General features: G+C 35.6%; 2 protein-coding genes and 1 long non-coding RNA gene across 3 annotated transcripts; 1 reads left to right on the forward strand and 2 right to left on the reverse strand.

Moving 5' to 3' along the window:
* Window positions 1–42: 42 nt before the first annotated feature.
* LOC106425565 (ATP-dependent DNA helicase RRM3-like) lies at window positions 43–1,260 on the reverse strand. Its single transcript, XM_022706645.2, has one exon. The coding sequence runs from the start codon at window positions 1,258–1,260 to the stop codon at window positions 43–45; it is 1,218 nt and encodes a 405-aa protein (XP_022562366.2).
* Window positions 1,164–5,802, reverse strand: LOC106425566. The gene is made up of 3 exons (XM_048763554.1): window positions 5,660–5,802; window positions 5,387–5,572; window positions 1,164–5,292 (listed from the first exon to the last, which is right to left on the reverse strand). The coding sequence occupies exon 3, from the start codon at window positions 3,258–3,260 to the stop codon at window positions 2,100–2,102; it is 1,161 nt and encodes a 386-aa protein (XP_048619511.1). The 5' UTR covers window positions 3,261–5,292; window positions 5,387–5,572; window positions 5,660–5,802; the 3' UTR covers window positions 1,164–2,099.
* A 6,380-nt stretch (window positions 5,803–12,182) lies between these two features.
* Window positions 12,183–16,733, forward strand: LOC125590225. Its single transcript, XR_007326470.1, has 3 exons — window positions 12,183–13,640; window positions 13,767–13,827; window positions 13,981–16,733. It is a non-coding gene; the product is annotated as an uncharacterized LOC125590225 (long non-coding RNA).
* Window positions 16,734–27,677: the final 10,944 nt, after the last annotated feature.

Consider the following 27,677-nt stretch of genomic DNA (forward strand, 5'->3'; position numbering starts at 1 on the left):
CAGAGGTAGGACTTACTGATAGAAGCTCTGACTGTGTCATGCCTAGAACTCTGAATTTTTTTTTTGAAACACAGAACCCTGAGTTATAACAGGCAAAATCTGTCTGAAATCCCCCCCAAGAAGATTTGTCTTTCCACCAAAAGGTTTATCAGCAGCTGCTGAATCCTCCATAGCTTGTAGGTCTCTAAGTGTGTGGTCCAACGTTTCAAACGTTTGACGGTGAGCCATAGGAGCCTCGTCCCATATGATCAAGTCTGCTTTGGAGATCAGATTTGCCAACATAGAACCATATTTAATCTCACAGAGAGATGTTTCGCTCAATTTGAGAGGAAGCTTGAAGCGGGAGTGCGCTGTTCTTCCTCCTGGTAATAACAATGCTGCAATCCCAGCTGACGCCACTGGTATCACCACTTTACCAACTGATCGAAGTTTTGCAATAATAGTTCTGTATAAAAAAGTCTTCCCGGTTCCCCCAGCCCCATAAACAAAGAACAACTGGCCAGATTTGTTGTTGACAGAATCTATAACAGAGGTGTAGATGCTTTTCAGGTCCTCATTCATCGTGGTAAAAAGTTTGTCATGCTCTGCAGCTTCTTTTTCCGTGTCATAGTTGAGCTCATGCCGGAGAACTGTGTTTGATATCTCCTGAAGAACACTGGTATTTGGTTTTGGCATGCCAGGGAAATCAGCCAGTGATTTATCATTCTCTTTGAGGAGTCTTTCTATCTCCATTAATGTATACTGCTTCAACTCCTCGTCCTGTAGAATCAAGCCTGGAAAATGAAATTCCCTCTGTTTCATATACAAAATATCCTCAGCCAAGATGTTCCACACATGATTCCAAAGCTTGAGAGGGTTTCCAACCTCACAGTAGATCAAGACCGTGATGAATAACCTCCTTAGCTGACGACCTGTTGCCCAGAAAGATGGCTCAACTATAGCATCATGCCATTCATTATCGTCGTCCAATAAGCCAAGCGCATAGCATGCATCCCGATACTCCTCAAATGTTGTAGTGCCTACAGTGGCGAGGTGTTCAAAACCAAGTGCTCCTTTAACAATATTGACGATGATTCTATGGTAGTATAAGTCGCCTGCAGCTGGGTGGACATTGGGGACTTGACCTATTGCTGTACCCTGCTTCCGTGGTGTCCATTCTTTTATGTCACTGTGGTAGACAAACCGGGATGGAAACTGAATGTACGTAAGCTCCCTTGCTTCTTCATATTTGGCGTTTGCAGCAAAATACGCAGTGAGCATTGTTTTCTCGATATCTTCTCTTGAGAGAACTTCCTCTTAACTCTTAGTGGGATCAATTAGAACCCTGTGCTTCCCTGGAAGGTGAAGTTCCAGTTTCATTACTGAAGGCTGGTTGTGGTGGATGTGAAAAGAAAACAGTCTCCATGAGGCCTCACATGCTGAAATATAACGGCATTCTTGAAATCTGTCTATTTCATCAAGCTCAAGGTGCTTCTTCTCCTTCTCTATCTCTTCTTTGCTCTTCCCCTTCTCCTGAAGCAGTAGCAGTGCTCGATCCACCCCCTTAGTTATGTATTTGAAAAGATATTTAATAGCACTGGTCTTGCAGCACCACTCAACATTGATATGGGTTTGATATTTTTTGAGGAGTGCTAGGCTATAAGGCACCACATATTGATTGCCTAGCTCCACAGCTCCTTTCAAATCGTAGGCGCTGCTCTGAACACGTCTTCTGTAAACAGCAAAGCCAGACTTATCAATCTTTGTGTTGTTTGAGTAGGCCTTAGGATACTTCTTTGTGCACTCTCCTTTCTCCATGCAGGGTGACTGTGGCCGTCTTTTTCCACACGGCCCGTGAATCATGTGCCTCTCAACCAACTCGAAACCCTCTCTGTCTGTGTCTCTGTCAGGGAGCTCAGCTGATATGTACTAATCAATATCTGCAGCTGTGGCCTCCCCTCTAAATCCTTACGAACCAAAGAAGAATATGGGCGTGGGGAAGTCCCCGTTTTTGAAACTCGATCGTGTAGACTACTGAATTTATAGCATAAAAATACCTTGTTAGTCAAGAAACTGAGTAAAGTATGACATGGATACCACAAGTATGAATATAACGTAGCTTACAATATACCTGCAACCATTTTTGGAAAGAAAACACCTTTCTTAAGGTCTGACATCATTTCGTCAAGCTTAAGTTTAAAAACTCTGCACTCAAGGTCTGGTCTATTGTTGGGCGAGCCACCTCCATAGGCGTCCATGTGCTCTTTCAGTTCAACCCAATTTGGGTTTGCTGTGAATGTGATGAAAAGGTTTGGGCTACCATAAAATCGACAAAGAGCCATGGCATCTTGATACTTCTCAGACATATAGCTGGGTCCTGCAGTGAATGAAGAAGGCAGTATGACTTTTCTCCCTATGTGCGCAACATCTGTATCTCCACTGTCTAAGGCGTCACAGACATTTGTATATAATTCAGCTCGCAGTTTCTTCTGGTTAAGTCTGATAAACCGAAGTCTCTCCTGCTCTGTTGCAGTGTAAGTATCGACAATATACTGGTGTAGTAGCCTTCCTAACTTGATGATAGTCATACCCTCAGATGGTCTAGTTTGGATCTGGTGAGCATAGTATTCTCTCATTGTCATGTATTCTCTTTTAATCTTAGAGTTGACAGACACATCAGAGGGTATTTTCTCGTCATAACCGTATTCTCCATATGGAAAGAGTAATGGGTACTGAAGGCTCATAAATAGAGGGTGTAAATCGCTTATCCTCTGGAGCTTTGCTGATTTGTACTCAAGCACAATGTCTTTACCTGCCGTTTTTGAATTGAAATCACCAATTATCAGGCCACCAATCTCTCCAGCTGTTGGCAAGTCATATTGCCTCCCTCTATGCTTCTGATTTACTAAGGTGAGGCTGAACTCAACTGCATCACCGGATAAAAGACGATCTCTTGCATGACGGAAAGTTTTGGCCAGGTGATTATTCTCATCCAACATTTTGATTAAATCAGCTATCAAACTGTCATCAATCTCCACAGAGGATGTACCTTTGCTGAAAGCCTTCTTTCTGTTTGCTATTTCATTTTCTGTGTCCACTATATACATCTGCAGATACTGAGGAGCATTGCCCTCAGGTGGGAGGAGAGAGCCAATCCTGTGGTGAGTCTGCCCATGGAGCCTAAATGCGAAGGGTCCAGGAGTACCTGTCACAGTGTGGTCAATCTGACCACCCATCGATGTGAATGATAACATTCCATTAGCAACTCGAATCTGTAGCATAAAACAGGGTCTATCAAACAGCTCTTTCAAAGGTGATGGTGGGTGACGTCTAGGTGGCAGCTTCACACGGCCTTGCTGACAGCACCACAGCCTCACCAATCCAGACAATAGCTTGACAAGCAGAGCATGTTACCAACTCCCAATTATTCACATCTGGTTTTCGTCTCCTCACTGCCATTTCAAAAATCTTGTCTGAGTCACAATTGTACTGGAAAGTATGTGTAACATGACCATGTAGATTTATAATACCTTGACGGCTTCCACTTGAAGTAAGAGTTGCTGTTTTTAAAAAAATGTTAGTAATTTTTGTTAAACTCAGTTGGAAGCTTTGCAAAGTATTTGTATGTTTTTAGCTTGCCTGGCCGTTGCAACTTGTCACGTTTGCTTCTGCGGATTGCAAGTCTTCTTTGTCTTGCCAGTCTTCCATTAGCCACTGTGAGTATAAAAGAGTACCGGAAAGTGGGTGAAAGAATATGTGGAAAGAAATTGAATTACTTCAAAGCATAACAGAGGATTTACCATTGGAGCGAGCTACATCTGATATTTCGCCGACAAAGAGGCCTGGTGTGAGTGATAGATATTGCTCTTGAAACCAAGGTCTCTCTAGATCAGGTGCTGTATGATCCGAGTTTAAAGGATTAGAGTTAGTCATAATACCTAGTTGTACAGAGAAGGAAGAAGTTTGTTTAGGACTAACCATTCCTTTTCTTATGGGTTTTCTTCGCTGTAGATGATGATGATGCTGTAGAAGCTCCAGAAATATTAAGATTTTTGAAAGGTCTCCCTCTTTTAGCTCTTGTTTTACCTTCATCTTGAGTCTTTACCATGACTTCTGAAACGTTATTGGCTAAGCTTTCGTAGAGAGAAATTTTGCATTAGAACAGTAAGGATGAAGAATAGGCGTGTACGTCTGTAACGGCTGGCCATTGAAATAACTTTGAATGTGCAACTGAATGGGAGTTGTATAGACACCATTCTACAGTTACTATTAATTAAAGGAGCAAGACATTTGGTTAGTATGCAGTCACAGTATGGCTAAGCTTTCCTTCTACATGGGTCTCTAATATGTTTGTTCTTGGTAAGTGTATTCCAAAAGTCACGTATGAAAAATCTCCATAACGAATTTATAAAGGTGAGGAGTCTAATATGCTTTTCCTTGTCGTTGTGCTCCTTGCCTGAGACATTCTTCCCGGCAATGTTTTTGTTTTCCCTAGTTGCTTGTACAGCACGGGAACGCTGGACAATCTTCTTCTAATATTTTTGTTTTTGTGTTTGTTGCAGAGCAACTTATGTTTTTTAGTAAAGTATATTATAAATGCAAAGTAAGTCCGAAAAACCATGCAAAATTTTCAAACTCGATGAGGAAAAATTTAAGTATGTACTTTGCAATTTTGTTATGAAATTTTTTTCAAAGCGAAATAGTTCCCAACCACATGAAAAACACTAAAGCATGTACTTAGCAATTTTGTCATGGTCACAAAAACAAAACCCGTATGTCAGTTATATCTGTTATGTTATATTATAGTTCAAAAAGGGAACTATAAATGTGCTGCCCGTTTCTCAGTTATATCTGTAATGGCTACAACTTTGCAAAATCTCCAAACCATAAGAAAATTTCTAAGTCTTGATAAGTACAATGATATACGAAGAGGTGTAGATTTATAAAATAAAACGAACAACCACATTCATTTAAAAGCCAAATCGAAATAGTTCACAACCACAAGAAAAACACAAAAGCATGACACAACACCTTAAAAGACAAAGCGAGATAGTTCAAAAGAAGAAATGAAAAAAGTAGAGCATAATTAGAAACTGAAGCAGGTGTGGTTGTTCAAGCTGGAGCAATGGACTCATTCCACATGTGCCTTCTTTGGGGAAGTCTTGTCAACATCATCTTCATCCTTGGCCGTTGGTGGACGTTTAGCAGCTGAAGCATCAGATGAAGCTGGACTGTCTGCTCCAGTGGAAGTCGTTCCAACGTTGGCATTTGGTGGTTGAGCCACTATCTCAGGAGGTGCAACGTCGGGAACATCTGCTCCTTCCAATAAAGGACGAAGCAAACAAATATAATAATTACTGAAGACACTGGAAACAATAACATATTTAACTACATATTAGAAACACACAGCAACGACAAAGGCAGGCATGGGTGCAAGCAGTCGCTCCGGAAAGATGCGAGAGATAGTGAATGTTTGGTGCTTGGAGGAGAAATTGAAATCTTTCAATTTGAGCTGAAAGGTGTAGGTCTTTCCAACAATATCAGCAAGGGACTGAGGAAGCTCCGTGTCAACCTGAGCATCAACACCAATCCCCTGGACACCGAGAAACATTGTTCTATAAATATCTATAGCAACAACCATATCAGCAAGTATTGGTGAGGGGTTGATGAAAGGTCATACCACAATTTGAGCAGCCTCAGAAGTTTGAATGTTAGTCAGTTTAGCCATCTCCATATCAAAAGATAGGAAAGATGCGCTGTCAGTGTGGTCTGACACAGACAACGTCACTCGGTACCGATTTTATACAACGTTAGTGACTTGAACTTTATAGATGTATTGACTGAATTAAGTTTATTAGAATGTATACCACAATATTTATACTGTATACAAGAGGTATATACTAGGGATTACATATTTACTAAAAGACCCTTCTATACTTATTCTCTACACACCCCCTCAAGGTGGAGGGAGTTTGATCACTCCAATCTTGGACATAAGTTCTTGAAACCGTGATCTTGCCAAGGGTTTTGTCAATGCATCTGCTAGTTGATCGCGTGTAGAGACATGAGTGACACGAAGAGCTCCAGACTGAACATTGTTGCGGACAAAATGAAAATCAAGAGCTAAGTGTTTCATTTTCGAGTGGAACACCGGGTTGGCACTCAGATAAGTAGCACCTACATTGTCACAGTAGACAGTAGGTATTGAAGGTATGGTAACACCAAGTTCATGGAGAAGAGACGAGATCCAACAAAGTTCTGCTGCTGTATTTGCAACTGAGCGGTACTCAGCCTCGGTGGAGGAACGTGCGACACCAGTCTGTTTCTTAGAGGACCATGCGATAGGTGTCGAACCGAGGTACACAATATAGGCATTTGTGGAAACAAAATCGTCGGTATCACCTGCCCAGTCGGCATCAGAGAAAGCATGGAGATGAAGAAGTGACTGTTTGTTGAGGAAGATACCATGCGACAATGAACCTGCAAGATAGCGAAGGATGCGCTTTGCCGCTTGCCAATGAATGTCAGTGGGTCTATGCATAAATTGCGAGAGACGATTGACACTATAAGCGATGTCTGGGCGAGTATAAGTGAGATACTGAAGGCTTCCAATGAGCATCCGGTACTCCTTGGGATCGAGAAGTGGAGTACCTGACGATAGCGAGAGCTTTGGCGTGGTGGCTTGAGGCGTAGAGACAGGCTTCGCATCAAGCATATGTAGCTTGGTGAGCAAGTCGACAATGTACTTGCGTTGCATCAAGTGAAGGCCAGTGCGAGTGCGTGTGACTTCAATTCCCAAAAAATAATGTAAGTCGGTGGGATCTTTGAGAGAGAAGCGAGAGGCCAAAACATGTATGCACGCAGAGACCAAAGAAGGGCTGCTACCGGTGATGATGATGTCGTCGACGTAGACGAGGACGTAGAGAACGTGAGAACCATGTAGGTAGATGAAGACCGATGTATCAGCACAAGAATTAACACACCCCATTTGACCAAGGAAAGATTTGAGTTCCTGATACCAAGCCCGGGGAGCCTGTTTGAGGCCATACAAAGCTTTCTTCAAACGACAGACGTGATGAGGTCGATCGGGGTCAACAAAGCCTGGTGGTTGGGAGACGTAGACTTCTTCAGAGAGAGTGCCCTGGAGAAACGCATTGTTGACATCAAGTTGCTTGATCGGCCAGTTGCGCGTCACGGCTAGGTGAAGAACAAGGCGGATGGAGACTGACTTCACAACGGGACTGAAGGTCTCTGCATAGTCAATGCCATACGCTTGTGTAAAACCACGAGCCACCCATCTCGACTTGTACCTGTCAATATCACCATTAGCCAAATATTTAATTGTATGAACCCATTTTGAGCTAATAACATTCTGAGAAGGCGCCGGTGGAACCAACTCAAATGTATGATTGGCAATTTGAGCATCATACTCAGCGCTCATGGAGCGACGCCAATTCTCATCTCGCATGGCCTGGTTTAGGGTCGTTGGGATCATAGGTTTGGTAGTGTGGGCTAAAAGAGTTAGCTTTTTGGCTGGTTTGGTGATATTGTTTTTGGAACGGGTTTTCATAGGGTGAGCATTGTGTTGTTCTGGTTGTGGGTTCGGAACCGGGGAGGGAGCTGCTTCAGGTTGCGGGTTTGAGACAGAGGGTTGGGAGTTTGTGGTGGTGATGTCGGGTTGGTGTGTCTGCACATTACCTGACGATGTGGCCGGTGAACTCTGACCTGAACCCACTGCATTATCATGCTCTGCAGAAGCAGAACTAGTTGACGACGAAGTCGTCTGGTGAGGATCCTGGCCCGGGGGAGGTGTTGAAGACGAGTGTACGAGTGTAGGCGTTGAGATAGGAATCATGGTAGGTGGTGCGAAAGTGGTTTGAGCGGGCTCTTCTTCTCTGGTTGTTGAGGTGGAAGGAGGGGTGTATGGGAACTCCGACTCAATAAATGTGACATGCCGAGACGTGTAGATGCGGCCAGTTGGAGTGTGAAGGCACAGATATGCACTTTGAGAAAGGGAGTAGCCGAGGAACACACATCGTAGACAGCGGTTGTCCAGTTTATTTTTGGCATATGGACGGAGCCACGGGAAACATGCAGACCCAAACACCTTGAGCTTCAGATAGTTAGGCGGCTTGTTGAAGAGCTTTGCATATGGAGACTGATTTTTGAGCACCGGTGAAGGCTGGCGGTTGATCAAGTACACCGCAGCAGCAAAAGCATAAGTCCAGTACTGCGTTGGGATTGCAGCCTGATGTAGGAGAGTCAGACCAGTCTCAACTATGTGACGGTGTTTCCGTTCCGCAATGCCATTGTGTTCAGGAGTGTGAGGTGGCGAAGTGAAATGTGAGATGCCATGGGTTGCTAAGAACGGGCGCAACACTAAAAACTCTCCTCCATTGTCGGAGTAGAGATTACGGATAGGCAGAGCAAAGTGTTTCTCCACAACGGCTTTGAACTGTATGAAGGTTTCGCGCACTTGGGATTTTTTTTTGAGAGGGTATAGCCATGTATAACGGGTAAAGTGATCAACAAAGATAAGGTAATATTCGTATTGATCAATAGAAGTAATGGGAGAAGTCCAGACATCTGTATAGATATACTGAAGGGGTTGAGAAGAAGAGATTGTGTTTGTATGAAAAGGAAGTTTGTGACTTTTATTAATAAGGCAATGAGAACAAGGAAGTTTTTGAGAAGAATCAGAAACAGGTAAAGCAAATTGAGAAACAACAGATTGTAAAATAGAAGAGGATGGGTGTCCCAAGCGCGAGTGCCAAAAACTGAGAGAGGTTTTCGGTGTGGGTGAGGCGAATAGGGTGATGGTATTGCGGGATGTAACCGGCCACTCGTACAACTCGTCTTTAGTTTTGCCTTGGAGCAATCGGACCCCCGTGCTGAGATCCTTCACCTGAAAGTGAGCAGGGAAAAATTCAACAGACACATTGTTAGTATTGCACAGACGGTATACAGAAATAAGATTTTTCTGTAAATTTGGAATATATAAGACATTGTTTAAGGCGAAAGGACGAGTTTGGGAGTTTAAGGAAAAGGAACCAGTATGCGAGATTGGAATGGTAGATCCATCAGCGAGAGTGACCTCTTCCCCGCCAGTATAGGGCTGGTGAAGTGCGAGGTTGCTCAAGTCGGTGGTGAGATGATGTGTTGCACCGCTGTCGAGAATCCAATTGTTCGGATTGTAGGACTGTGCCATTGCCATGTTCACACGCGGCTGCCAGGAGGTTGGGGCTGGTGTGTTGTACCGCTGCCCTGTAGCAGGCGCATACGAAGACCCTTGGAGTTGAGTACAGAGGCGTGCGCTGTGTCCATGATGACCACACAGCTGACAGCGACCCTGATAACCGCGCGGGGCTGAGTCGGAGCGTGGTGGAAACTGCTGTTGTTGTTGCCAAGTTTGCTGTCCTCTGTTATTGTTCCGGTTCGAGTTGTGAGAGTTCCTGCGATTGTTGTTGGAAGAGAAGTTCCGGACCTGAGCTGCATTAGCTGTTATCGGCTGATCTGTAGAGGTAGTGTTCTTGGTCTTCAGCTTAACTTCATGATTGAGAAGCTTTTCATATACCATATAGACAATGCACACAAACTTGATGATATACTTTAAATATGATTAATACACACAAGCCAAATCTTACTAACCTGAGAGCAGCAACAGCATTAGTTTCATTACATGATGAAACACATGTGAAAGAGGATATCTCCCGGATAAGTTTTTTTGAGCAACCGGAGCAGCCAATATAACACCAACCGTCATCTAGCTGGATACCAGTGACCTCAGCGGTGCAAAGAAACTCTATTATCTGTCAAGTGTTGAAGATGCAGTTCAATCACAAGAATAAGCTCAACATGTTTCATTAATTTAGAACTTGCAACTTGTAGATATAAGAAAGGATAATGCACCTGTGAATCAGCAGTGGTAATGAACTTGTTAAGCTCAGAGATTGTCATTGGTTCAACCTTCGAAGTAGATGATCCTGGGTCTGCCCCATGACCTGGCAACCTGAAAAGAGAAGACGTTCAGCAAATCAGTAAATCTAAAACTTGCTCTACTTGCAACAACATCAAATTGTGTAAATCTAAGTAAAACTATGAGACGTACGTGTCAAACAATTATTTTCCGGCGGATGTCTCAGAGTCAAAGTAAAGATGTGTGCCGGAAGTACCATTCAAAAACAGACGACCTGACAAAAAACATATAGTCAAATAATAAGACTTAAGTCAAAAACAAAAAGACAATTGGATGCAACCAATAACATGTAACAAAAAAAGACATATAGACATAACTGTCAAGTTTGGTATGAAAGGCAAGAGCCATGGAGTCAAACATACTCACACAAACGTTTTCACCACTGCAGAGAATGAATAATGAAAAGTCAATTAATGTTATGCGGTCGAAGATTCAGTCTAAAATGGTGTTCATAAAACAGCAAAAACCTTTCAAGAAATTGTGCTCCTGATTGCACTCAACTCACCTATTATGTCTGATCAACATATATGGGGTTTACGTTAACACATGCTATAACAGAACCGTACAAACTACTAAACATAAAATTACATACCGGGAAGCTGCTTGCCAGTGTTTGCGAGCTCAAGTATCTGGCTGCATGGCATGAACCTGAAAAGTTCCGTAGGTATGGGCCTAACAGACGCTGGAATCTTATCAAGTTCGGTTCCTTCATTGAACCGGATTGAGAAAGGAGCATCAGACAAACGGAAATTCGTGTTGCTGCGTGTGACGTCAAATCCGGTTAACGTGTAGAGAGAGCCTTCACTGAGACGATCTCTAAACCTTAGCCAACCGATCCTTGCATTAGCGTTGACTATCAGGAAAAAAAAAATTTAAAGTGAGGACAATATTTATGTAACAATCGCAAACGGCATGATCCTTACATTTTCATCAACAAAGAGCATATCAACACTCATCGGCTCTCCCCCTTTCCTAACATTTCTGGCCTCCCAGAACCTGAGCAACCGGACCTCCGCAACGTTTGAACAGCGACCTGCTTTCAAATCGGCAAGGAGTACTCGAGAATTCGCCATTGTAATAACCGTAACTTGAAAAAAGTGACTTTCTGATTCTTGTCGTAGCTGTAATGACCATGACTGGATGAGGAGGTATTTATACCCGAAGCTCTACTGAGCAACAATGGAAGCGAAAGAGTCGGATTCAATGCGAAATAGTGGGGTAATGACGATTTGAGAGGAAATAAAGATAAGAAACAATAAAGATGAGTAACATGAAACGTTGAAACGGCCACAGAGCTATCAATGGTCTTCATCTGCAGAGAACGGCGTCTGTGGGAGGAAGGTTCGACCTAGACGTCGCCAGTCCTTACCAGGCCTGAAGGATGGTTTATGAAACGGGCCGGACACAAAACAGAAGACATTTTCCACTTAAAAAGTCTAACACGTCTACACCACCCAAAAACGTAACACAGTTTATGCAATAAAGCCCGATACAAAAATTAGAGCCAACAACTCAGAAAGAAGTAGTTCGTAGTAGTACATTAGAGCATCTTTAACGGTGAATGTCTAAAAATAAGTATCAAAATCAAAAAGTAATAATATTATAAGTAACTGAAATTGTACAATTAAAATTTAATGCTTTTAGAAAATGTAAACCTGTCATTTGACCGTTAGAACCGTATGTTAAAATGCTTCTGCAAGAACCTTTTGCTTTTTTCTTTCTTATTTTCTTTTCTTTTTTATTTTCTTTAAATGTTAAGATACTGTCAAAAACCTACCGATGCACATGCTCTTAGAGCACTTCCAATGGGGGTTCTACCCATTGGAGTTCTAAAAATAAATATGTATATATGTATGTTTTGTATGTGTATGTAGTTGTGGGATCCACTAAATAGTGTAGAACTCCTATCCAAAAGTTCTAAAAGTTTTGTTTTTAGAACGTTTGGGTAGAGATTATACACTATTTAGTGGACCCCACAACTACATACACATATATAATATATATATACATACATATTCATTTTTAGAACTCCAATGGGTAGAACCCCCATTGGAGGTGCTCTTATAAGGTTATAACATATATATATATATATATAAAGAACAAACATATAAAGAACAGTTTGTTCTCTTCTCATTAAGCCACATAGGCATCCACGTAGATAAGTCACTCTCTGCAGCTGTGACACGTGTTGAGTTTTGTCCAAACTCATCGTTTCATTAAAATAAGAGAATGCGACGTAGATCTTCTTTCATCTTTTCTAAAATCCTAAGCGTTTCACCTCCTACGGTTTCCAGATTGATAATGAACTTTAATAATCATCAATAGAAACGTCCCCTTCAATCACATGTCCTAAATTCACATCTACTCCCTTCCAAGCTTTCTCTATCGTCATGATTCACATGGGATTCAAAGCTTTTAGCAGAAAGTTGGATTCATAAGACTCCTTAGTCTGACGTCACCGTCGCTCCAACAAATGAAGCCTCTGCCAGCCTCGGTCGTAAATGGAAGTGGAATCAAGGTATCGGATCCCTCTCCCCAGCTTCCTGTCTTCAGAACGCTGATTGCAGTCAGTTGATTGGATTGAAGGAAAGACATCACTTTGCAAATCGAAATTAGGTTAGAGCCGGATACTGTTGCTTCCTTTTGCTTACTGATAAGATTGAATATTTATATTGACATCGTCTCTATGTATTAAATTTTATGATACTTTGATGATGATATATATTTTAATTTGATTGGAAATAAGTGGTTCAACAGATGCCACCAACTTTGGCTTCAAGCTCTATAACCACGGCTGGTGGTCCGCCTGCTCTAACTCCTGCACCACCTTCCAAACTGATGTTCAGGTAGTTTAGTTATCCAAAGTGTTTTTCCTCTCTTCTTTTAGTTTATCACTCACTATATATCTCAAACTCGATAGATCAACAGACCCGAGTTCTACCAGAAGCAGGAAGAAGTGACGGTCTCAATTTTCTCCAAAGCATAACGTAAAAAGTCGAGTTTGATGACCAGATTGTGAGTATCATTTGATCAGATAAATGCATTACCTTTAACTGAACCTATCTTGCTTTGTGATTTGGCACTGCGTACTGATTTGAGATATCTATTCAGGTTATGTTTTTCAGTTGATGATGTTTCTCATTTTGCTGGAGAAGAAGCTTATCTTTACTAACCAAGTTTGTTTGGGAAGGTGTATATATTCGTCAACTTGAACAGTGGGTTTTGTCCATGCCTTTACAAAATCAATATTCATGTGTTATATAGATAGTACGTGAAGTGCATATATAAAGTTTTTGGAGCCAAATGTTGAGATCCGTCTCGCAAAAGCTGAGATAGTAACTTGGGCATCCCTTGAATATGGAAAAGGGATAGCTCTTCTGCCTAAACCTAATCTCGCATCAATTTTTTAAAACAGCGAAGTCTTTATTTCTTCTTACTTTTTCGCTTTGTTTTAATCTATTCATAACAGCCGTGTGTGCCGTGATACAGGGCTCGGTGGACGTTGTGTTTATGAGAAGAACTGATGAATTCCAAGCTATGAAGAGACACAACAATGTACTGTTGCATCATGCATGGACGGTTGATGGATCAAAAGATTCTGGATGGAAATACTGAGGTTGCTCCTGTTGCAACTCGAGTGCATGTAAATGGATTGAAGGAAGGATTGAGAGGACTGTTTCCATTGGTATGTCCAGCTATTTTTTTTTGTCTTTCTTTCCTTCACAAGAGAATAGTTGAGTTTGCTAGCTGATTCTTTTGATGATTGCACTCATAAAGACTAAAACAAGCCACTGATTGTTGTGACAAGCAGTTGGAGGCAGGAAAAGAAGACTAGGAAGATGCACATCTCCTTCTGTGAGACACCTTCCAATGTAAGTGTTAATGACTCTGAGCTCGAGTCCGATGTAAGTGTTTATGACGAATTTGATATGGTTTTATGTCTCCTTTGATGAATGTATGTGTTTACTGTATTAATTGTTTCTATATGGATAAAGAAAAGTTTTACATCAACATTGTGGTCGTAGGCCAAGACGACTCTGGAAAATCGACAGACACTGGTCACTTGATCGACAAGCTTCATGGTTTAGGAAGTTTTAGACCACCGAGTACTACTGCACTGTCTTTGCTGCTTCTTATCTTGATTTCATCAAGAACATGGTTAGTGGTACCTCCCAGGATGATTGTGTTGTTTTTATCATTGACTCCACCATTGGTGGTTTCAAAGTTGGTATCTCTAAGGATGGACAGACCCATGAGCACACTCTCCTTTGCATCACCCTTGATGTCAAGCAAATGATTTTTTTTTCTGTAATAAGGTGAACTAGCTTTTCATTTTTCATTGCTTGATGTGACCATACTCTTTTGATACGATACTAACATCAATTCATGTCTTTTGTTGTTTTTCTGTTGCAGATGAATGCAACTACCCCCATATACTCCAAGGGTAAGTACAATGAGATTATCAGGGAGGTGTTTTCTTACTTAAAGAAGTTTGGATACGACACTTGAAAAATTCCATTCGTCCCCATCTCTGCTTTTGAGGATGACAACATGATTGAGACGTCCACCAACCTTGACTGGTATAATGGACCAACTCTCCTTGAGGTTTTTGACCAGATCAACGAGCCCAAGCGGCCCTCAGATAAGCCCCTCCGTCTTCCACTCCAGGATATTTAAGGGTTGTATTGGAACGGTGCCAGTGGGTCGTGTGGAGCCTGGGTATGGTTGTCACCTCTGCACTCTGGCCAGCGTGTTGGATATGATCAGAGACAGATGTATTAAGATACAAAAGCAGATAAAATAAGCAGAGAGTCATGCGTTTGTGGAGCAACTCTATGGATGAGAGCACTTTAGAAAAGGAGGCCACGATGGATCTGTATTTGTACAGCTTCATGGAATGCATAAGGAGCATCTTTTGGACATCACTTTTTCAAACATCCTTCACTTGCAAGTAAATGACGGTCAAAATATGTTTAATCAAGATTTGTGCTCACAAAAAAATTATACGTATTTATTAAAGGTTTACAAGTGCTTTCAGTATTGTAACTGTGATTGGTCATATACGTTCTCTTCTGGTGAAGTTAGGAGAGGTACTTAGAACTAAAGGAGGAAGAGGATGTATTATTATATTAAGGCTCCCAAGAATAAAGATACTATACTTTGATTCAACCGAGTAAAAAGAAACATGATTTTGGTAATGATAGTCTTAGTAGTTGTGTTATCCAATATTGTTTGTTCTCAATTACGTACGAGTAGTAAGTCTATATTCACTTTTGGAGGATAACAGATCATATGGTATAACATTTTTGTCTCGAAAAAAAATTCAAGGGGGAAAGGTTTGGCTAAAAATTTTAGTCTATAGATATTAATATACTATAGAAAAAAATTACAAGAACAACTAACAATTTGAGTAGTTAATTTTTTGGTTTAACTGGTTTAGTTTCTAGACAACACCTTTTGATTGTTCAGCTTCAACCTTCTCAGTTCTCACACTTTTAGAATATAATGTTATCCCTTAAGACTTCATTTGGAAGGTTTAATATTTATTTAAATTATATTTAAGGAAATATAGGAAATTGTTATATACAAAAAAGTCATTTGTCGGCGACTCATGTAATTTCAAACGGATTGTGTTTGTTAGAATTACAATTTTTAAACGAAAACAAACATCATCTATGAACAATCAGTTTGCCTGGAAAACATATATTACTATTTCGTTCACATTACAAAAAAAATATATGATGAGTTCAAATACAAATATTGGCAAAAATAATAAAATATACAAGCAACGTAATTTTTTCATCAAATTTCATTTGATATTGAAATAGTTTTTATCTATGTTTTCAGTCTTTCAACCAATAAATATTAAAATAATTAAATTATTAACAATAAATTTGTGAAAATATGGATGAACATTAGATGATACTAATATTGGTTAAGAAAAAAAAAATTAAGGAAAATATCTATGTTTTTACTAAATTTAGAATTTTGTGTCTCGAAATGATACACCAGTTTTTATTACTAATTTAATATTTTTTAATAATAAAAGATATATTTTACCATATCAAATGCACTTAAATTGGGAAAATAACCTTTTAGTATAATATTTTTTAAAAATATATATAATATTTGATTCTATCATTATTAATAACTGTATTTCAGTTTAATTTTAGTATCTCATATGAGGTGAAGAATGTGTATATTGCATAGATTTATTAGCCTAGAATTTAATACGATTCAAAATGTTAAAATGTTTGTTGAAATAAAACAAAAACAATTGAATCACAACTAATTTTAGTTAATTATATATTCACCTTCTTATTGTGTACCATCCAAAATATGCTTTGTGTTATTTTATTTTATTTTGACTAAAGGCTTATGCTTTGTGTTATTGTAACAACCAATTTTGAATTCTAATCTTCTAACTTCATTTTATAATATATTTTTATAAAATATACGCATTACTTTTTCAAATAAAAATAAATTAAAAATTTATGAAACTTAGACTAATATATTTTTATAAGGAATTTTTAGTGTATTTAAATCATAAAACTTTAAAAATATTTTTTTATTTAAACCATTGTATGTCTCTGTTTTGAAAAGGAGATACATCTTTTAATTTAAAACAATGAATATATTAAATTGGCCGTATTTACTATAATAGTAAGAAAACATGTTACAATCGTAAGAAATATATTATGAAAACTTATAATATATTAATAAAACAGGATTTTATAAATAAACAATAAAATATACATGTATAACAAAATTAAATATACAATGAATATATTTGTTCATTCTACTCATCATTTTATATATAATTTCCAATAAAAATGAATACAAAATTTGGATTTGCCTAAGACAAAAAACAATGAATAATTTAAAATTATTTTATAATTATCTACCTACTTATATTTTTATGAAAGATTATATCATTTATATTTTAAAATAAACATACTAAATATATAATTAAAATTAAAATTCAAACAAAAAACTCGGACGTAGCCCGGGCCCGATCCTAGTCTATATATATAAAGTTGGTTTTTTCCCATGTGGAAGGGGGGTTTGTTGACATGTGTCCTCATGTTTTTTTTTTGTATTTAAATTCTTCTTCTTTTAAATTATTGCAATTTTCTCCATCAATTTCTAATTGTGTATTATCTAATCCTTCTCACACTTATTGGTCTCTAAAATTCAAGAAATAAATAAAATAATATAAATATATTTTAAATATTTAATTTATTCACACCTAAAAATAGCAAGACTTTTCATCATTTTATTATTTTTACTAATTTTTATTATTTCATTTAAAAATCATATTTATTTCACTATTAGTATCATAAGATAATCAAATTAAGAATAAGAAACTAGACAACCAACACATAAACTAAGAAAGCGGGCCAAAGGGAGAATAATAATCGAAAGGCCAAAGCCACCAAAAAGCAGAAAAATATATGCTTAAAACACCGGAATCACAACCAGTAGCTAAAAAGTAAGAAACACCTCACAGACTAAACAAGAACATACAAGACGGCATGCAACTGAAAAACCACAAAGCTCTGGATATAAGGGACCAAAGCTCCAAGATACTAACTCCGCACACATATACCAAGGAAAACATGGAAAGAAAAGAAACAACTTGAGAGAGGGAGAATGAAAGACAACCACCAAAAAATCAGAGACTAAACTTGAGACCAGAAATAACCTTCCAAGCCCACATAGCATACACGAACGAAAACATTATCCAAATCTCGAGTGGCAAACATGATGAAAGGGAGAGCCACCAGAGATGCGATGAAAGCTGCAAAGAGATGCAAAATAGAGAGGGAAAGGGAGACAGAGCGAAATCAGAAAACTATGGAGCCGTCCTCGAGCTATGAAAGAGAGCATAGAAGTCAGAACACCAAAAACTAGATCTTGAAAACCAAAACGAGCAGAGACTATTGACGGTAAGCCAACGACGAAGAATACAAAATCAAAGACGAATAAACTCTGACCCAACCAAGGAGATGCAGTTCCTAACATCAGCTGAAATCTAAGGAAGAAGAGGAGCAATCAATATTGACTAGAACAGCCTTCAATGCCGTGGGAAGCAACCGAACAACTGAAAACTCATAAACCCGATCTGCAACAAATACCATATAATCTCATAGGTGAAGAAGGCAAGAAGAACAAGAGAAAAATGTGAGTCTTTTTCCGGTGATGGTGAGAAGCACCGCACACCAGAAATGTAACGAAATACATAGACGGTGAGGGCTCAAGTTTAAAATATGGGGAGAGGGCAAAAAACATCTTAAAAATTATAATTTTCAAAAATATGAAAAAAATATAATACAATTTTGACGATGAAACCGTTAATCTTAGAATCAACAAATGCGTAGATGCAAAGTTATTAAAATTCAATATTAGTTTACGTTAGAGGCTCATTTGACTACTAACAAGTACTATACACACAACAACACATTATTCAAAAAAACAAATGCAAAATATATTAACTTATCACCTACTACATAACAAACTAAAAACATCAAATAATGATCTTAACAAATAAAAAAGATAACATAATTACATTATCCAAAAAAAAATCATGCTCTTAGCAATAATAAAATAATATTCCGCGCGAAGCGCGGACACCTCCCTAGTTTCATATAATTTTATGAAAAAATGAAAATGGCGCATGTTAGCAATTTGCTAAATGCAATTTAAATATTTAGGCAATTAATAGCCCATCATATTTTTTTTTAAAGTCTGCAATTAAAAGCAATGTTCAAATACAGTTGTAACTTTTTTGGAGAAATAATTACGGTAGTAACTTTCCAATCACCAAAATTGATTCTTTTCATTGTAAACATACAATAGAACCTCTATAAATTAATACTCGATAAATTTATAATCTCTATAAATTAATAAATTTCGTCGGTCCAACTTGGGCCGTTGTAAAATATGACACAAATCGATAAAATAATAAGATAATAATATTTTTAAAACTTCTATGTAAATATATAGTTTCATTAAAATTATAAATTAATACTCTATCTCTATATATATTTTATATAAGTACAAACTAAACATTAATATTGTTGGTTTTATATTCACAATGAAAATACTTCTATTTTTCTTAATATTTTAATATATTTTGATAATATTTAGTAAAATTATATCGAAAACCACATAACAATTCTATGAAACATAAAAATATACATCAAATAAGATAATAAAATAATATGAAAGTAAATTTTCTAAAATTTAAATATTTTATATATGGTAAGATCAAATATTTTCTTATTTTATTAATAAAAATATTCAAAAATAGAAAAAATCTAAAAAAGTAACCTTATGTAAATTAATATCTCAATAAATTAATAAAATATTTAAAGTTCCAAAATTATTAATTTAGAGAGGTTCTACTGTATTTGACTTTCTTTCTTTTTCTGATAACTTCAGAATATTCGACAAGCCGAAACCCAACTTGGCATATGCCGATCGGTATTTGACGGACTCGGTTGTTCGCAATAGAAATTAGATATTTCTATTAGTGGCTACACAGACAGATAAATTTGATATTGTAGGTTTTGAACCCAAAGCGCTTAGTACCTTTTCAGATCTGTCGTACCATTGTACGAACTACTTCTTTCTGATTTGTAGGTTCTTTCTCTTTTCTATATACTCTTTTGTTTATACAACTATAAATCAATGTCCTGTTAATCATGTCTTACGGGGTAATGAGGTTGTACATTCGTTAGCTAAACTTGAACAACCAAATTGTCTTTTATTCTAATTGTATTCTCACTCCCGAAGATAGTTAACGTACGTTCACATCCTGCTAGGTGATCCTTGGTGTAAAGAACAGTGTAAATGTAATCCGCTTCTTTTGATTCAATATATACTTCTTTGAGGGTGAAAAGTTAACGCACACATCCTCTTGTACCTTCTGCATGCTTTTTTTCAAAAAAAAAACCATTTCCTCTGTATTATATTATGTTTTAGAAAATTTTATACAATACTTTCAAACCCTGTTCGGGAACGCGCTAGGCGGTAGTCGGGCAGTCGGGTTGAGCCTAGTGCCTAAAGAGAAAATCGGGGACTAATAGGAAATTATGCGGGGCAGAATTTTTAGATTGTTTACTATGTTATAAAACATGTTAATCTTTAATTGTGTATAACATTAATATATTTTCATGTTTAAGATTGTATAAAATACACAAATATAATATATAAACTTAATATAGTGTAATTTTCATCAAAATTATGAATATAAATGATATTTATAAAATTTTAGATCAAATGAATAAATAAAAATATTATTAAAAATAATAATAAAAAAAAATTAGGCGGCCGCCTAGGCGGTTAGGCTGACGCCTAAGCGGCTAGGCGGTCTAGGCGGAGAAAATCAGATATCCGATTTTTTTAACCGATTTGGCATAAATCGGGGCGGAAGAGTTACGCGTAGCGCCCAGGCGGCCGATTTTTAGAACAGGGGTTTCAAATGATAAAAACTAAAGTATGCTATGTTTTACTTATTTGTACCATATAGTAATTAGATAGATAGTAAATGATGTTTCAATTTCGAAAACAAAAAAAAATTACAATTTCTTAATCTTATTATATAAAGCTTGGTTCTTAAAAGTTGCTAATTAACATGATCACGACACATGAAAATTATATATTTATGATTGTGACATGTATGAATCCATCTCATAATTAAAAAAAATATATATGATAATATAATAATAATAAAACGATTTTTAAAAAGAATAATTATAATTATTATCTAATAGTAATGTTCCATTTTTTGTGAGTACATCTCATAATTAAAAATATATATACTAAGATAATAACAAAAATGAGGTTTGTTAAAAAAATATAATTATTATGTAATAGTAATTTTCCATTTTTAAAATCCTAAACAAAATATTATTTTAAAATATTTATTGATAGTAATTTTTGTTTTAATATTGTGAAATGTGTAAAAATAAAAACAATGATTAGAATATATATACTAAGATAATAAAACGAATTTTGAAAATAATTTTAAAAATTATTTATTAGTAAGAAGTAATTTTGAAAATTATTTGATAGTAAATTTTTTAAAAAATATTTTACTTTTTAAAAATCTAATACAAAAAAAAAACAGATTTGAAAAATATTTTGTAAAATATTATATTGAGCTTGGTTCTTCAAAGTTACTATTAACATTATTGTGATACAAGACAGTTATATATTTAAAATTGTTATATGTGCTAAACAATATCATAGTTAAAATAAATATACTAAGATAGTAAAAACGATTTTTGTTAAAAAATAATTCTATATATTAGTAATTTTTCATTTTTAAAATCTTAAACAAAATATCATTACAAACCGATTATTAGGTAATAATTTTATTTTTAATATTGTGACATGCGTTAGAATATCTCATGATTAAAATATGTATATACAAAGAATAAAGAAAACAAATTTTGAAAAATAATTTTACAGTAAAAATTAATTTTTAAAATTATTTAATAGTAATTGTTTAAGAAAATTTCCTTTCTAAATATCCTCAAGAAAAAGATATGTAAAATAATTTATTTAATACTAATTTTCCTTTTTAAAATTCTAAAGAAAAGATAATTGTAAAAGATTATTTGATAGTAGTTTTCCTTATAAAAATTTTTGTTATGTGTTAAAATATCTCATGATTAATAAAATATATAATAAGATGATAAAAAACAATGTTTTTAAAAAATTAATTAAAAACTATTTAATAGTATTGTTCTCTTCTTTTTCTTTAAATTTTAAACAAAAAATATTTTCAAAAATGTATTTAGTACTAATTTTATTATTCTAAAATTCTAAAGAAAATATAATTATAAAAAGTTATTTGAAAGTAATTGTCCTTTTCTAAATTTTTAAACATAAGAAAATTGTAAAAGCGTGTTTAATAGTAGTTTTCCTTTCTTCAAATCCTAAACAAAAAAGATTTGTAGAATAATTATTTCAATTTTTCTTATGAATAATCAACTTTCCTATTTAAATTGTTAATTTTCTTTTTAAAATCATAAACTAAAAGGAACTACAATTATTCACATCTATATATGCGATTAAGCTTTCTCATATTTTGTCATTTCTCTTATTTGACAATAAACATGATAGAGATACTAGAAAAATATTAAATGATTTTTTCTGCATGTTCTTTTACATCTTCACGTTTTTACTCCTTTTTTTGTTGCGGGTGTCACATGTTGAGGAAATAACTAGATATCTTAATTTTCACATTAAACTGATGTTGATCTTTTTTTTAAAAATATACGATTGTCATGATGCAGTACATTAGTTATTGCCACAGTTATACTTAGGCGTTTGTATATGTTGTTGTACGTAAGTTAATGGGAAAAGTTATTGTGATTATTATGCTTATGTGTGATTATGCTTGCGTATGTTTGTTCTTATCGACATATAAAATTGGTTATGTTGTTGTAGGTCATGCTATTAAGGAATTTAAATCAATTAGAATGATTTTGCAATGGACAATGTTACTAATAACTCGACTTAGGCAACAAATTACAAGATTATTGAAGCAGAAATCCTAAGCGAAAGTTATCTAGAAAAACATATTTCTATTCCTAGAATAAGTCTCATACCAACAGTTGCAAGATTGCATTTCAAACTGAAATGACGTCAATTTCCTATATGAGTTTGCTATGAGATGACTATCAACAAGACTTAAAATCAAAACTTAAAAGTTTGGTCTATATTTGCCAAATCCAATCTTACAATTATACATAATAACACCATCAAGAGGCACTACATATACAAAGCTTCAAAATTGTAAAACATAACGACAATAATGTATTACAAAATATTAAATATCAAAAAGTTTTCAATAATATCTTATTATATAAAGTTTGATTCTTCAAAGTTGCTAATTAATATGATGGTGACACATGTCAATTAAAATTTTAAGATGATGACATGTGTTAAAATATATCATAATTAATAAGATACTAACACAAAGGAATTATTTAATATTAATTTTCCTCTTTTTTTTTTTTAAATCCTAAACAAAGATAATAGCAAAATATTATTTCAAAGTTGATAATTTTTTTTTTTTTTTTTTTTGATGACTCTGGTGTCCGGATGACCCGTAGGACTCCGACTAGCGCCCAAAGACCGTCCGGTGAACCCCCGTAGGAGCCGCCGGAGCCCGCCGAGGGTCATCCAGAGGTGCTGGCCAGCCACATGTAATTGGACCAGTGGCCGCGCGCGTGTGAAGTGTCCGTATTGGGAAACTGTATAGGTTGAACTTTTTATAGTGACTGGGCTCACCTCGAAGGGCCACCTCGCCAGAAATCCCCGTAGGGATTTTTTTAGCTAACCCAGTTCCACCCCGCCGACAAAGTTGATAATTAACATGATAGTAACATGATACTCTCCTGAATTTTGTTACAAAAAAATATTGCTTAAAAAATCGGGAACTCTTTCATACAAGAAAAATATTAGGTGTGTTTCTTTTCTTGATATAGCTTTAAATTGTGGGTTGCAAAAAAAAAAACTTTAAATTGTTTTACTATTATCATTCCTAGAGACAGTCATAATTATCATAAAATATGATGTTGTTGTGCGTAGGCTATTGGAACAATTATGTATGTTGGTTCCTATAGACAATATAAAATTAGTTATGTTTTCATAGGTAAGCCAATGTCAACATCAATTTATTATGTTACGTTAACAACGTTGATCAATGTCGGTTATACACAGTTTTACAGTTAAACAAGCTAGCTAATAATTTGAAAATCAACAACGTTGTTATGATTTTGATTGTCATGAAGTTTTAGTCAAAAAAAATGTTATTTAATTTGTTATGAATTATCAAAGAAACAATGAATTAAGAAGTTTATTTAACACTAAATCAGTTAAAAATACTAAAAGGTAAGAAATTTGAAAAATAATAATTAAGTTTTTTTGTCATCAGAATAATGAACTTATAGGAATAAATTTTCTCATACTTAAAAAGGTAAATATTTTTATCAAAAAAAAATCTTTTGTAATTTTTATTAGATTTTTTTTTTATTATAGGAAAATACAATCAAGGTTGTGTGCATCATTCTCTTCTCGAAAAGTTTGGAGATGAACTATGTGAAGAAATTCTTATCGATATCTTCAATTTTAATGTGCAAGATTGCAGTAAGAACTATAATAAAATGATAAAAAAACAAGGGGTTTTTGCCAAAACTAACCCACAACTTGATTTTAATCCCAAACCTATACCCAAACTTGAATCAAATGCAAAACTAACCTAAAAGCCTAGTGAAATTACAGCTCAACCCCTTGTGACCAAACAAAAAAATAGAAGCCATTTTTACGAATATAGCCCAAGCAAATCGTCTGAGTCGTCTGAGATGTTGGAAGTCGTCTGGACGACTGAAGTTTAAGTCGTCTGGTACCAGTTTATTTTAAAAATAATTTATAAATCTTGTAAAAAAATATTTTGATGCGTGAAAAATAAAAATCAAGTAATTATAAACAGTTTTAAGTGATATAAATTAAGATATGATAAAATTGATTTGTTTTGAAGATAGATGAGTGGAAGTAGTGAATCATGAAATACTTTGGTTTAGGAGTTTGGCAAACATATGTTGTAGTATTGTATGTATTGTTAGGGTTAGATTTTGGAAAACTAAAATGTTTTTTTCAAAAATTAGTTTTCACCTATATGTGTTTATTTATGTGTATAGTAAACACTTTTCAAGTTTGATTTGATTTTATGAAGTCTTTAATTAGATAATTAAGTTTAGGGGTTATGTTTAGGGTGTGGACGACTTATATTTCAGTCGTTTGTTGAATAATTTACTCGGACGACGTATATTTTAGTCGTCTGTTGAATAATTTACTCGGACGACTTACATTTCAGTCGTCTGGTGAAGAAATTAAAACAGATGACTTACATGTAAGTCGTCCAAATATTCCCGCCTAAAATTTTTTAAAAATATTTTTTTCCCGCTTAAATAATTTAAACCAGACGACTTACAAGTAAGTCGTCTGGAAAGTCTTCTATTTTAGTTTCCCGCTAAAAATATTTAATTTGCCGCTAAAAATATTAAACTCTTCTGGATGACTTACATGTAAGTCGTCTGTTTTAATTTCTTCACCAGACGACTGAAATGTAAGTCGTCCAGGAAGTCGTCTGAGTAAAAAATATTTAATCTAATTGGATTTTTTGTCTCCCTATATAAAGAAAAATTTACACATTCTCTCTCCTCCTCTCAAATGGCTGCAACAAAAATGTAATGTTCATCATTCTAAAACTCTCCAACCTCTCTCTAATCTCTTTGACTTGAAAACACCAAACTTTATATGAATTTTTCAGTTTTGTCTCATGTATTTCTTACTAATCTATCTCTTTTACAGGTTTTTAATCAAATGGTACTCATCTTCCATTAATTTAAAGGTAAATATATTAATTTTAGTTATGTATTTTTGTGTGTTCTATAAATGTAGATTTATCTAATCTTCCACTCAATTTCTCTATTTTTAAGTCATTTGAACGTTTTTGGATATGCAGGTTTTTCATATCTGGATTTGATATGCAGGTTTTTCAGATCTGGAAGACTTCTTGGACGACTTACCTGTTAGTCGTCTGGAAGTCGTCTGGAAGTCGTCTGGAAGTCGTCTGGACTTCTTGGAAGTCTTCTGACAAAGTCGTCTGGACTTCGAGGAAGTCGTCTGGACTTCGAGGAAGTCGTCTGGACTTCCAGGAAGTCGTCTGGACTTCCAGGAAGTCGTCTGGACTTCAGGGAAGTCGTCTGGACTTCCAGGAAGTCGTCTGAATTTCATGGAAGTCTTCTGACGAAGTCTCCCTTTCATAATAGATCTGAGCGTTTTGGTAAGTTCTTATGTCTGATTTTTCTTCATTTGGGAACTTCTTGTTGTATAAAGTTCTTACTTTTTTTCCAAACTAAAACTCTCCAAACCCACTCTAATCTCTTTGACTTGAAAACACCAAACTTTATATGAATTTTCCAGTTTTGTCTCATGTCTTTCTTACCAATCTATCTTTTTTGCAGGTTTTTAATTAGATGGTACTCATCTTCCACTAATTTAAAGGTAGATCTATTATTTTTAGATATGTATTTTTGTGTGTTCTGTAAAGGTAGATTTATCTAATCTTTCACACATTTTTTATGTTTTTAAGTCATTTGAACGTTTTTGGATATGCAGGTTTTTCAGATCTGGATTTAATATGCAGGTTTTTCAGATCTGGAAGACTTCTGGGATGACTTACCTGTTAGTCGTCTGGAAGTCGTCTGGAAGTCGTCTGGACTTCTTGGAAGTCTTCTGACAAAGTCGTCTGGACTTCCTGTAAAGTCGTCTGGACTTCCTGTAAAGTCGTCTGGACTTCCTGTAAAATCGTCTGGAAGTCGTCTGAACTTCCTAAAAGTCTTCTGACAAAGTCGTCTGAACTTCTTGGAAGTCGTCTGGACTTCTTAAAAGTCGTGTGGTCTTGTCTACTCAAGTGGAATCCAAGCTTGTCTTTGTAGAGGAATGATCTATAATAGTTTTGTTTGTGGTCTGTTTTGTGAATTGCATGTCTACTCTTTTAGTTGTGAATTTTTTGTAAAATCAGTAATCAATGAAATAATAGACTTCAGTAGCTTTTTTCTTATCTTTGGATCTCTCATATGCAATAATAAACTCCAATGGTCTTTTTCTCATCTTAATAAACAAGAATGTTGGTAGCTTTATATTGATACAACATTTTAAGAAGTATTTTAACCCTTCTTCCAACTCATAACAATAGTCATCATTATTGTCTATAACAATAATACTTAAGAGATGGAAACAAACAATAGTAACTAGTCAAAGCATATCATATTTTATTATAAGTTTGCGTTGAAAAACTTAGTCAAATTTAGTAAAACTGAGGGAGAGAACATATTTTGTAAATATGAGTTTTACATATCTTGAAGTTACTTATCACTCTTAAAAATACAAGTTATTCAAAAACTAACGTAGAAGACTTAAAAACTAGCGGAGAAGACGCGGACGACTTCAATCTAAGTTGTCCAGACGACTAAACTATACGTCGTCTGGTCAACACAGAGGTTATTTTTGCAATTGACTTTGAAATCTGTTATTTCGGACGACTGAAAAATAAGTCGTCTACTATTGTTTGGCTAAAAAAAAAACTCCAAAAAAGCTAGACGACTTACATTTCAGTCGTCATAGGTTAGTTTTGCATTTGACTGGATAATTTCAGAAGTTTGACTTTTCTGGACGACTTACATTTCAGTCGTCTAGTGAAAATTAAAATAATAATATTTTTTTTAAAAGTAGACGACTTACAGTTAAGTCGTCATAGGTTAGTTTTGCAATTGAAAAAAAAAATTTCAAGATTTAATTATATACAGACGACTTATAATTCAGTCGTCCACGAGACGACTGAAATGTAAGTCGTCCAGGATTTACGAGGTTTGACCAGAATCTCAGAAAAAAATCCTGGACGACTTACAAGTAAGTCGTCTCGTGGACGACTTACAAGTAAGTCGTCTCGTGGACGACTGAAGTATAAGTCGTCTGTGTATAATTAAATTTTGAAGTTTTTTTTTCAATTGCAAAACTAACCTATGACGACTTAACTGTAAGTCGTCTACTTTTAAAAAAATATTATTATTTTAATTTTCGCCAGACGACTGAAATGTAAGTCGTCTGGGAAAGTCAAACTTCTGAAATTATCCAGTCA

The sequence above is a fragment of the Brassica napus genome, chromosome C7 (genome assembly GCF_020379485.1).
Source record: "Brassica napus cultivar Da-Ae chromosome C7, Da-Ae, whole genome shotgun sequence".
NCBI lineage: Eukaryota > Viridiplantae > Streptophyta > Magnoliopsida > Brassicales > Brassicaceae > Brassica > Brassica napus.